Raw genomic sequence first — 12440 nt, forward strand, 5'->3', positions numbered from 1 at the left:
TTTTTTGATATTTTGTGCATGTTTTGTTATGTTCGAAAATGTTTTGGATTGGTATTTCAAATTACTGACACTACAAACAAAATACACAAAACGAATTGCCAGAAAATTGTCGGTACGACCAAATTTTTTCCATTTCTATTCCCCTTGCCCCTCTCTCCTGCAAACAAAAACTTGCCGCAAGTAAACTCGCAATCGAAAATTCTACAAATCGAAACACACATGGTCTGTTCCCGTACTGCAACAATCTACTACTTTTTACTACGATAACGAATTTTCCTTTATGTTATCGAAGAAAATAGTAAAATCTAGTAGATTCTTGCAGTACGGGAACAGACCAACACACAAATGAAAAAAGTCTGTCCACAACAAGAACTCAGCAATCTATAGCGTCCATTGGAAAAACTATGTAAAATATTCTAAATATTTTTAAAAGGCTTTAACTAAAATGTGATATTTTAAATAGAAATTAAGAAAAATATAAAATATTTTTAACGAAAAACTTTTTATTGTTTTATTATTATTAACTATGAAATGTAATATTACATATATAATTCTGGACTTCAAAACGTTCAAATTAAGCGGGCTATGAAAATAATCGGTCTATAAAAAAAAATATTGAATATTTTTACCACAATTTCGAAATTTGTGGAATAATACCGAGGGATATCTCAAAAGCAGGACCTGTATCGAATATCCTAGACATACATTGCGATTATTTTTCAATGGGGGGTTATGTCAAAACGTGCCCGATATATCCCATTTGCAATAACAACCATCCTCATAGTAGTAAATAAAATACAGGGTTGTATAAATATATGGTATGTTGAAATGACATAGCTCCATCTATTCCTATGAAGACCTACGGTCATATAGAATGTTTCGCAAAAGTCATGAATGAAAAATAGAAGAAGATAACAATCCATTCTGAGAGCGATGATATTTATGGACAACGTTTTTCACCACAAAAGTAGAACACATGTATTTATATGAATGTTTCCGAAATACGTCGACGTATTAATTATCAAAGTTGAAAAAATTCAACTATGACAGAACGTATTTTTGTTTTTTCATTTGTTGAAAAAAGAAAGGAAACATGAATTTTTCATCAAGAATGTGAAAAAATTGGACACATTTTATAATTTTTCTAGTTTATTTCTCGATTTTGTGTAGCTCGCTAGGAGATATGGACTCGACGTATTTGGGTAATACGGCCGTACAAAACTTTTCGCCATAGTGGGAAAGTTGAATATTTTTATACGCCTCCTTGGATTTTAGGTAACGTTGTTAAAAAAATATTTGTTATAAATAATAAAACATTTATATTGGTTCCTTAAGAAATGATTTTTTTTAAATATCCAAGTAACTTGTGTTTTTTTAGTGTTCTTAAAGATTGCCTTTATGGGTGATTGTGGGGCATGTAGTCCCCAAATAGGGTTACGAGCCTGGTTGGAGTTGACTGGATCGTCCAGCATCAAGCTAAATTTAAAGTCTGACATTGACGAAAATGGATCGGTTTACTATCACAAAACACCATGGTACAATTATATAAGACGAATATTGGGTAGGCATAAAATTCAAAATTGTTCTTTATAAAATGTCCTCCTTCACTCAATCTGCCGGCTGGGAAAGTTTGTGAAAGCAAATCTTTCTTCATGGAATAACTCGGAATTCCCATCATTTTCATATGTGTTACACATATAAATGGCAATGGATCAATTAGAGGAAAGATGTAGAAGCGAAAAAAAATTAAATTTTATATATTTCCATTCATGTTTTTCAATTTTATTTTGAGGATTTTTGTATGTTTTGTTTACATTTATGATTAAATGACATTGACACAAATGTCTATGTGATTGTTGTATCGGTTTTTTGTACAACAACACATGCTGTTTCCTTACGAGTATATTGTTATACCACGAAAAAAACACATTAAAGGTTATCAAAGCATACTACAAGTTTGTGATTATGGCACAGCGTCCTTTAAGATTAGATTATGGATTACTTTATCGTCCAATTAGCAAACTTGTACGAAATTTGAAGAGACTGGAACAATTACAAATTGTATGTCCAGTTTTCTTATATTTTGTTCAGCTTTTAAAACCCAAAGTCCAGATTTTTGCCAAGCAGAATATGTCAAACCTATCCCCTGTAGTTTGGAATTAAATTTTATGTTTTTTTTACGTTGTTCTATTATTCCATTCACAGTTTTTTTTTTTTGTTTTAAGGAGATCCTCATATAGTTAAATGTTAATTAACTAAATAAAAAACATGTGTTTTTTTTTTGATTTTTTTCTTTTTTGTATTTTTTTTATTTTTGTATCATATTTTTTTCTTAGTTTAAAATATAAAATATCACAGTTTGTTTTAAAGCTTTCAAAAAAGTTTATAAAGGAAGACATTCGTTCTTGTTCCAAGACAGTTTATTTAGGCTTGGGCCCAACGATCTTGCATGCAGGATAACTGATCAAAGGCACTGTTGGTAGTCCAAAAGAAGGTACCTTGTTCGATGCGAATGAAGTGAACTGGTACTGAGGTGGCGGTGGTGTAGTCGAATTCTTCTTCCTCTTCACTGCATAATTTTGCGGAGAGTTGTTCATTGATGTCATTTTCAAAAGATTCCATGGAGGCACAATCCGATTCTAGACTGACGTTGCGGCTATTTTCCAATGATTCAAGATATTCCATAGAGTCAGCAGTAACTTTTGTGGATTTGTTGTGTTTGAAGATTTGCTTCAACAGCTTCTTCACGCTGTAGCTGGTTTTCTTGTTGGAGGTGACGGTGATATCCATTTTGTTGTATTGTTGAGTTTGTTTTATTTCTACGCACATTTTTAATGTTTTGTGGAAGGATGTGTAATGTGTGAATGCTCAAAAGAGTATGATGTTGAATCCTTGAGAGTCTCCGGCTTTTATACTCTCTGCCAAAATCGTACATAGTAAGAAGAAGCAGGTCTTTCTAAAAATAACAGTCTTCGTAGACAATAGTCAGTGCTGTGTTGAGATGAGAGCGTGTCTGTCCTACAAGAAAAATCTTCTCTAGGCGTGGGAATGCTCCTGGAACAACAAAGCATGACTGATAACAAAGGACATATGTCTTGTGTAATTTTAGATTTAGAATTTTGTTGTTGTTTTGCTGGGTAGAAAGGATATGAGTGTGCGTGCGAAAATACCTTTCCCGAGCTAGACAAATTCCTATACAAACAATTGAATTCCACTTGGTTTTGAAATGTTCCCACGGAAATAGGGACATAAATTTGGTATTGTTGTTGTGTTCTAAATTTGTGCGTGCTGAGTTCGTGTCAGATATTTCAGCCCAATTAAATATTATATTTGTTTGACCCGTGTATCTTATATTAAGACTAGCTTGCGCTGTATTAATGGTAAAATACAAGTACGTGTTAAGCTCATGCAGGACACGAGCTTGATAACAACGAACGGAGATACTTACAAAACGACTTCAGAATGTGATTATGAATTTCAAATCTGATATAGATTTGGTAAAAAATGGATACTCATTTCTCTTCAAATCAAACGTAGATTTTTTCAAAGGAGTGGATATATAGACTCCCTTTTCGGAATGAATATAGATTTGGTATGAATTCTGACTTGCGTATTTGACCATTTTGTGTGCGGATTGATAGTCATCATTTTCTTATTCTATTTCGATGCCGAACATATTATGTTGTATCACACTCTGTATAGCCTATTAGCATTAATGACAGAGAGTGCGAATTATATTCTTAAAATATATTTTTAAAAATTTTGAGAATGTATCCTTATAATCCGTTCTTATATCCTTGATAATACTTAGAATCTTTAATTAGTAGAAAAATGTTCAATATATATAGGGTAAGTGCACCAATAGTCGGCACTTTAAGGATTTTCGCATTTTAAATGTTTCACCATCTCGAGAGCATTTTTTCACAATATTGTATTTAGGTTCATATGTTTCAAAAAATTTTTTTTTCTCTATGCAATAATTAGTTTTTAAATAATTTGTATTAAATAGATTAAATTGATAATTAGATAAAATAGTGTCTTTGTGTCATTGATAATTACATTGATAATTAGATAAAATAGTGTCTTTGTCCAATTGTCGGCATTTCATGTTCTTACAGTCGGCATGTCGCATTTTAGTTTAACTAAAATTATTTATTAAATTAATAAATTATTGATGGTTGATCGAGCTTGAGGTCAAAGTTTTTTATTTATTTATTATTTTCCAATAGTTCGAAATTCATTGAATTTCATCTTCAGGGAAGTAGATCTACAATAAACAAACATTACAACTAATTAGAATATATATATATATATATATATTATATGTTGGAACAACAAAAAATAAACTGAAAACACGAATGTCAACACATAAATCTGATATTAAATTAAGAAACACAAATTTAATACAAAAAACGGCGTTAGCAGAACACTGTAAACACAACAATCACTTACCTAACATAGACGACGTGAAAGTGTTACAAGAAGAGAGCCATTGCAACAAGAGACTAACAATAGAGATGCTCCACACAGCGTGACCGCTGAAAATTTTCAAAAAGTATCACAAAAAGTATCATTTTTTAAAAAAAGTAGCACATAACTTCTGAAAAAGTGTCACAAAAAGTGGCACACTTTTTTTACTTTTTATTTAATAAAAAACTATATAAAACATAACAAATAATTCATTTATGTGTATTTTAATATGCAGTAAACTGAAAAAAACTAAATAAAATCACATATTCTTACAATATATAAGCGGTATATACTATTGGTCTGTTCTCGTACTGCAAGAATCTACTAGATTTTACTATTTTCTTCGATAACATAAAGGAAAATTCGTTATCGTAGTAAAAAGTAGTAGATTCTTGCAGTACGGGAACAGACCATATATTGTTATTGAATAAGTCCTGATTTATATTAGGCGAGTTTCCTTGCGGCAATTTTTATCGTTCTCTTTTGAACTTGCTCCATGCGTCTATACAAGGCAATTCGGTTTCCAAAATATTTTTTTATTTGTTGTTTTTTCACATTTAAATATATATAAAATGTCAACAAATACGAAATACACAAAACAAATTGCCAGAAAATTGTCGGTACGAGCAATTTTTTTTCATTTCTATACCCCTTGCCCCTCTCTCCTACAAACAAAGACTTGCCGCAAGTAAACTCGCCTAATCTAAATCAAGACTAACATTTATTTTTTAATTACATATTCACAATTAGTCCTGATTTAGATTAGGCGAGTTTAATTGCGGCAATTTTTATCGTTCTCTTTTGAAATTGCTTCATGCGTCTATACAAGGCAATTCGGTTTCAAACCAATTTTTTTTTTTTTTTTTTTGATATTTTGTGCATGTTTTGTTATGTTCGAAAATGTTTTGGATTGGTATTTCAAATTACTGACACTACAAACAAAATACACAAAACGAATTGCCAGAAAATTGTCGGTACGAGCAAATTTTTTCCATTTCTATTCCCCTTGCCCCTCTCTCCTGCAAACAAAAACTTGCCGCAAGTAAACTCGCAATCGAAAATTCTACAAATCGAAACACACATGGTCTGTTCCCGTACTGCAACAATCTACTACTTTTTACTACGATAACGAATTTTCCTTTATGTTATCGAAGAAAATAGTAAAATCTAGTAGATTCTTGCAGTACGGGAACAGACCAACACACAAATGCGAATGCGACCTAATAATAATAATCAAAATAAAAATCGCTCCGTCTGTTACAAACGACCCCTAGTTAAAAATCGCTCCGTCTGATACAATATTACAAAACAAATCATTATGTTTTATGCAAAATCGCTTTAATTTATGTACTTTTTTAAAAAAGTGGCACAAAGTAACAAAAAGTTTCACAAAAATTCAAAAAGTGGCACATTTTGTATCAAAATGAAAAAGTATCACAAAAGTAGCAAAGGCGAAAAAAAGTGGCAAAATTGCCACTTTAGTGGCACAACGGTCACGCTGGCTCCACATCAATAGTTTACCAACAACAAAACGAATAAACAACAAAGCAGACACAGACAACACAGCTTACTGCTAACGCGTAGGAGGGGATCGTGCAATTAACAAATAACAGTCAGTGCAATAATAACTTTTGACCGTGGTAGTCACACTACGCTAGTTTTAAGCTAATTATTTAATGTTTGTTATTTAAAAGTAAGCAACCATATCTTATGAGTTATATGTTTTTAGTATTAAAAAGCTGTGATATATATATTCTAATTAGATGTAATGATTGTTCATTGTAGATCTACTTCCCTGAAGATGAAATTCAATGAATTTCGAAATATTGAAAAATAATAAATAAATAAAAAACTTTGACCTCAAGCTCGATCAACCATCTATAATTTACTAAACATTCGAAAGGTCGAAAAATCATAAACATAATTTTAATAAATTAATTTTTCTGCTATTTTTCTTAATAAATTATTATAATTGGACGTTTCAATCAGTGTTGTATTAAAAAAAAATTATATAAAACAATTTTATTTATTAAAATATTACAATTATAGAACATGGTGTCGACTTTGGGAACCTTTTATCCAATTCTAGGCATGGCCAAATAATTCTTTTCAGAGGTTAAAGGAATTTAAGAATAAAAACATGTCTTCCATTATGTAAAACCACTCAAAATTAATTTTCTTTTTATAAATTAATCGTTATTCAGAGCACTTATTTAACATTTTTTCCAATTTTGATCCAAAATGATCGAAAAGTTGCTTATTTTTTCACCCATATGCCGACTACAGTATAATTTTTAGCCATTTTTAGGGGTTTTTGCGTAGTAAAGTGCATCGAGCGGCACACATTGGCCACTTAATGAAACATCGAAAAATTTATAATTATTGGAAGAGATTTATTCGGTTTATACTAAAACCGTATGCGCAACAACTGATTTCAATGAAAACGCTTTTCAATATTGAAAAGCATGCAATTCGTTGATGCAATAAATGACAAGAAAATAAAAACACAATTGATTAGAATTTTTTCCGAACGTGGATTTGGATTGTTTTATTGAATTGTTCATGGATCAATATAAATTACCTTTTTTAAAAGGGTTTGATGATTTCTGGTCGTGAACCAAAGAACGAGTGTAATTAAAAGCTAAGATGTCGCAAAGCGGCGCTTTGACACAATTACTTGTTAGATTTTGATACTACCTTTTGTCTTAAGTACGAAATAGTCAAAGACGTATATAAAGGTAGTGAACAAGATCTAACGATGGAATACAATTTAAATTAATAACCAGCAAAGCCGGACTGGGCCGACTATATGATACCCTTCACCACTTTGGGTATATTCTCCTAACAGATGTCGCCTTTTTTAAGGAACATTGACATGTAATTGAACGAAGTTAAATATGTGAACTTAATCTATATCTGAACCGACTAACATTAATCCCTACACAAGTCATTGTGCAATCTTTGTACTGTTTAAAATTTAATATCAACCAGACACTCATTAATTATTTGGTGTACAATTAATATGAATAAGTCAAAAATATATATGGAAGCTATGCTATATCTATATCTGAACCGATTTCAAGGAAACTTGCTAGTGATTAATTTATATTAATTTGAGTACGGTGTGTCAATCGGACGAAAAAATTCATTGGAGCTTTGTCTAATTTTGAAACGATTTTCACAAATCTTAGCACACGTCATTCTGCACATAATTCAGTATGCTATGCCAAAATTCGTGCAAATCTAATGATTTTCTGGAACTTTAATGCACCATTTACCTAAAATCGGGCGAAACTATATATGGGAGCTATATCGAAATCTGAACCGATTTTTACGAAACTTAGCACATGTCATTCTAGACTTAATTCAGTACGCTTTGCCAAAATTCGAATGATTTTCAGGGACTTTGGTACACCATTTATCTAAAATCGGGCGAAAGTATATATTGGAGCAATATCTAAATCTGAACCGATTTTCACGAAACTAAGCACTCTTAAATCTGCACACAATTGAGTAAGCTATGCCAAAATTTGTGCAAATCTAATGATTTTCAGAGACTTTGGTGCATCATTTACCTAAAATCCGGCGAAACTATATATGGTAGCTTTATCTAAATCTGGACTGACTTTCACGAAACTTAGCACACATCATTCTAGACTTAGTTCTGTACGCTGTGCCAAAATTCGTGCAAATTGAATGATTTTCAGGGACTTTGGTGCACCATATATCTAAAATCGGACAAATATATATATATGGAGCTATATCTAAATCTGAACCGATTTTCTCCAATTTCAGTAGGGTTCGTCCCTGGGCCAAATAAGTGACATGCACCAAATTTCATCCAAATCGGATAATAAATGCGACCATGCATAAATCGACTCAAAAGGAACCATGGGTCTATCTCGATTATTTTTGCCTGTTACAAACATATGCACAAAGACATAATACCCTGTACCACAGTGTGGTGAAGGGCATAATTAATTTATTTTATTTTCAGATATTCGTGACTATTAAGCCGTATTTCAATGTGATTTGACTAGTAGAACACTGTAAACACAACAATCACTTACCTAACACAGACGACGTGAAAGTGTTACAAGAAGAGAGCCATTGCAACAAGAGACTAACAATAGAGATGCTCCACATTAATAGTTTACCAACAACAAAACGAATAAACAACAAATCAGACACAGACAACACAGCATACTGCTACAGACATCTAACGCGTAGGAGGGGATCGTGCAATTAACAAATAACAATCAGTGCAATAATAACTTTTGACCGTGGTAGTCACACTACGCTAGTTTTAAGCTAATTATTTAATGTTTGTTATTTAAAAGTAAGCAACCATATCTTATGAGTTATATGTTTTTAATATTAAAATGCTGTGATATATATATATTCTAATTAGTTGTAATGTTTGTTTATTGTAGATCTACTTCCTTGAAGATGAAATTCAATGAATTTCGAAATATTGGAAAATAATAAATAGAAAACTTTGACCTCAAGCTCGATCAACCATCTATAATTTACTAAACATTCGAAAGGTCGAACAATCATAAACATAATTTTATTAAGGGAACCCCACCCATTCTCGATTTCAATGTTTCAATATTTTCAATGGGCTGGTAAATCAATACCAATGCTTGTTAAGGTTTGTAATTTTGCACATATATATTTGAAGATTTTAAAGAGAAGAAAAATAATTTACAAAAAAAATTTGTTATTGTTTTGTTGTTGTTTTTTTGTAATTAAAGAAAAGTCCTTATTTTTGATGGCGGGCATGATAACTCCTCACTGGAAATTGGAATCCCAAAATTCAAACGGTGTTATAAAGTGTACATGACTGGCTCTCGTATGATCCAGGATTATTGACTTCGCTCTAAAATTAACAAAATGGCGGACCTTTAAAAAAATATTTTTGGAAAATCACCGATTTGACCAAAAACCAGGTTAAAAAATAAGGAAGATCTTCACCGATTGGCTTTATCCTAGTTCATACGATAGCTATACACTCACAGAGAAACGTGTAAAAATTTGAAATCGATTGGGTTATTAGTTTTTGAGTTATCGCGCCCGCCATTCGCAAAAGAGAAAAACGCGTTTAAAGATTGAGAAGCCCTTTAGCCGTCACTTGATGCTGACAAATTTTGTAGGGACATTCTTGGATTAGTACAGATTCGAATTAAATCAAAAAAATATATTTTTTTTGACCCCGAGAATTGTGGGTCCCCTTAAATTAATTTTTTGCTATTTTTCTTAATAAATTATTATAATCGGACGTTTCAATCAGTGTTGTATTAAAAAAAATTATATAAAATAATTTTATTTATTAAAATATTACAATTAAAGAACATGGTGTCGACTTCGGGAACCTTTTATCCAACTCTCGGCATGGCCAAATAATTCATTTCAGAGGTTAAAAGAATTTAAGAATAAAAACATGTCTTCCATTATGTAAAACCACTCAAAACTATTTTTTTTTATAAATTAATCGTTATTCAGAGCACTTATTTAACATTTTTTCTAATTTGGATCCAAACTGATCAAAAGTTGCTTATTTTTTCACCCATATGCCGACTACAGGATAATTTTTAGCCATTTTTAGGGGTTTTTGCGTAGTAAAGTGCATCGAGCGGCACACATTGGCCGCTTAATGAAACATTTATAATTATTGGAAGAGATTTATTCGGTTTATACTAAAACCGTATGCGCAACAACTGATTTCAATGAAAACGCGAATTGCATGCTTTTCAATATTGATAATTGTTATGTATTGTAAGTGTTTGCGTTGATGCAATTAATGAAAAGAAAATAAAAACACAATTGATTAGAATTTTTCCCAAACGTGGATTTGGATTGTTTTATTGAATTGTTCATGGAACAATATAAATTACCTTTTTTAAAAGGGTTTGATGATTTCTGGTCGTGAACCAAAGAACGAGTGTAATTAAAAGCTAAGATGTCGCAAAGCGGCGCTTTGACACAATTACTTGTTAGATTTTGATACTACCTTTTGTCTTAAGAGTTTGAGAAGCCCTTCAGCCGTCACTTGATGCTGACACAATAAATCGGCTATATCTTCAAGAGTTCTTGAGATTTTCACTTGAAATTTTGTAGAGACATTCTTTAATCAGTGTAGATTCGAATTATATCAACAAAAATTTTGACCCCGAGAATGGGGGGGGTCCCCTTAAGTACGAAATAGTCAAAGACGTATATAAAGGTAGTGAACAAGATCTAACGATGGAATACAATTTAAATTAATAACCAGTAAGGAAAGTAGTAAAGCCGGACTGGGCCCTTCACCACTTTGGGTATATTCACCTAACAGACGTCGCCTTTTTTAAGGAACATTGACATGTAATTGAACGAAGTTAAATATGTGATCTTAATCTATATCTGAACCGACTAACACATGTCATTGTGCAATCTTTGTACTGTTTAAAATTTAATCTCAACCAGACACTCATTAATTATTTGGTGTACAATTAACATGAATAAGTCAAAAATATATATGGAAGCTATGCTATATCTATATCTGAACCGATTTCAAGGAAACTTGCCAGTGATTAATTTATATTAATTTGAGTACAGTGTGTCAATCGGACGAAAATATGTATTGGAGCTTTATCTAAATCTGAACCGATTTTCACTAAACTTAGCACACTTCATTCTAGACTTAATTTAGTACCCTGTGCCAAAATTCGTGCAGATCGAATGATTTTCAGGGACTTTGCTGTACCATTTACCTAAAATCGGGCGAAACTATATATGGGAGCTATATGTACATTTGAAACGATTTTCACAAAATTTAGCACACGTCATTCTGCAAATAATTCAGTATTCTATGCCAAAATTGGTGCAAATCTAATGATTTTTAGGGACTTTGATGCACCATTTACCTAAAATTGGGCGAAACTATATATGGGAGCTATATCGAAATCTGAACCGATTTTCACGAAATTTAGCACACGTAATTCTAGACTTAATTCAGTACGCTTTGCCAAAATTCGAATGATTTTCAGGGACTTTGGTATACCATTTATCTAAAATCGGGCGAAAGTATATATTGGAGCAATATCTAAATCTGAACCGATTTTCACGAAACTAAGCGCACTTAAATCTGCACACAATTGAGTAAGCTATGCCAAAATTTGTGCAAATCTAATGATTTTCAGAGACTTTGGTGCATCATTTACCTAAAATCGGTCGAAAGTATATATGGGAGCTTTATCTAAATCTGGACTGATTTTCACGAAACTTAGCACACATCATTCTAGACTTAGTTCAGTACCAAAATTCGTGCAAATTGAATGATTTTCAGGGACTTTGGTGCACCATATATCTAAAATCGGACAAATATATATATGGAGCTATATCTAAATCTGAACCGATTTTCACCAATTTCAGTAGGGTTCGTCCCTGGGCCAAATAAGTGACATGCACCAAATTCCATCCAAATCGGATAATAAATGCGACCATGCATAAATCGACTAAGAAAGCGATTATATGCATATTCTCAAAAGGAACCATGGGTCTATCTCGATTATTTTTGCCTGTTACAAACATATGCACAAAGACATAATACCCTGTACCACAGTGTGGTGAAGGGCATAATTAATTTATTTTATTTTCAGATATTCGTGACTATTAAGCCGTATTTCAATGTGATTTGACTAGTATGCAAAGAAAACAAATGTGTTTAACCATTTGTACAAATATATTTGAAATAGAAGATATAACTTTTGTCCACAGCATCCGAATTTGTGAACGCGAACAGATTTCGAATCAGCATATTTTCCTTAACCTATGTACGTACCAAAAATCATGAATGTGCTAGCAAAAAAAAAATTTCAAAATTTTTGTTATGGAATTCTAGAAGAATTTTGTAATTTCCCATATGTTCACATTTTGGCATAACCCATATTTCGCTAGTTTAAAGGTTTCGTATATCACGATATTGGAGG

The 12440-nt window shown here is 31.9% G+C and overlaps 1 protein-coding gene across 1 annotated transcript; it reads right to left on the minus strand.

Moving 5' to 3' along the window:
• Window positions 1-2424: 2424 nt before the first annotated feature.
• LOC133337377 (enhancer of split m4 protein-like) lies at window positions 2425-2790 on the minus strand. The gene has a single exon (XM_061545606.1). It carries the CDS (start codon window positions 2788-2790, stop codon window positions 2425-2427), a length of 366 nt encoding a protein of 121 aa, XP_061401590.1.
• Between the last annotated feature and the right edge of the window lie 9650 nt (window positions 2791-12440).

Source organism: Musca vetustissima, unplaced genomic scaffold, assembly GCF_032173495.1.
Source record: "Musca vetustissima isolate MV318-11 ecotype Yass unplaced genomic scaffold, APGP_CSIRO_Mvet_v1 utg761014, whole genome shotgun sequence".
NCBI lineage: Eukaryota > Metazoa > Arthropoda > Insecta > Diptera > Muscidae > Musca > Musca vetustissima.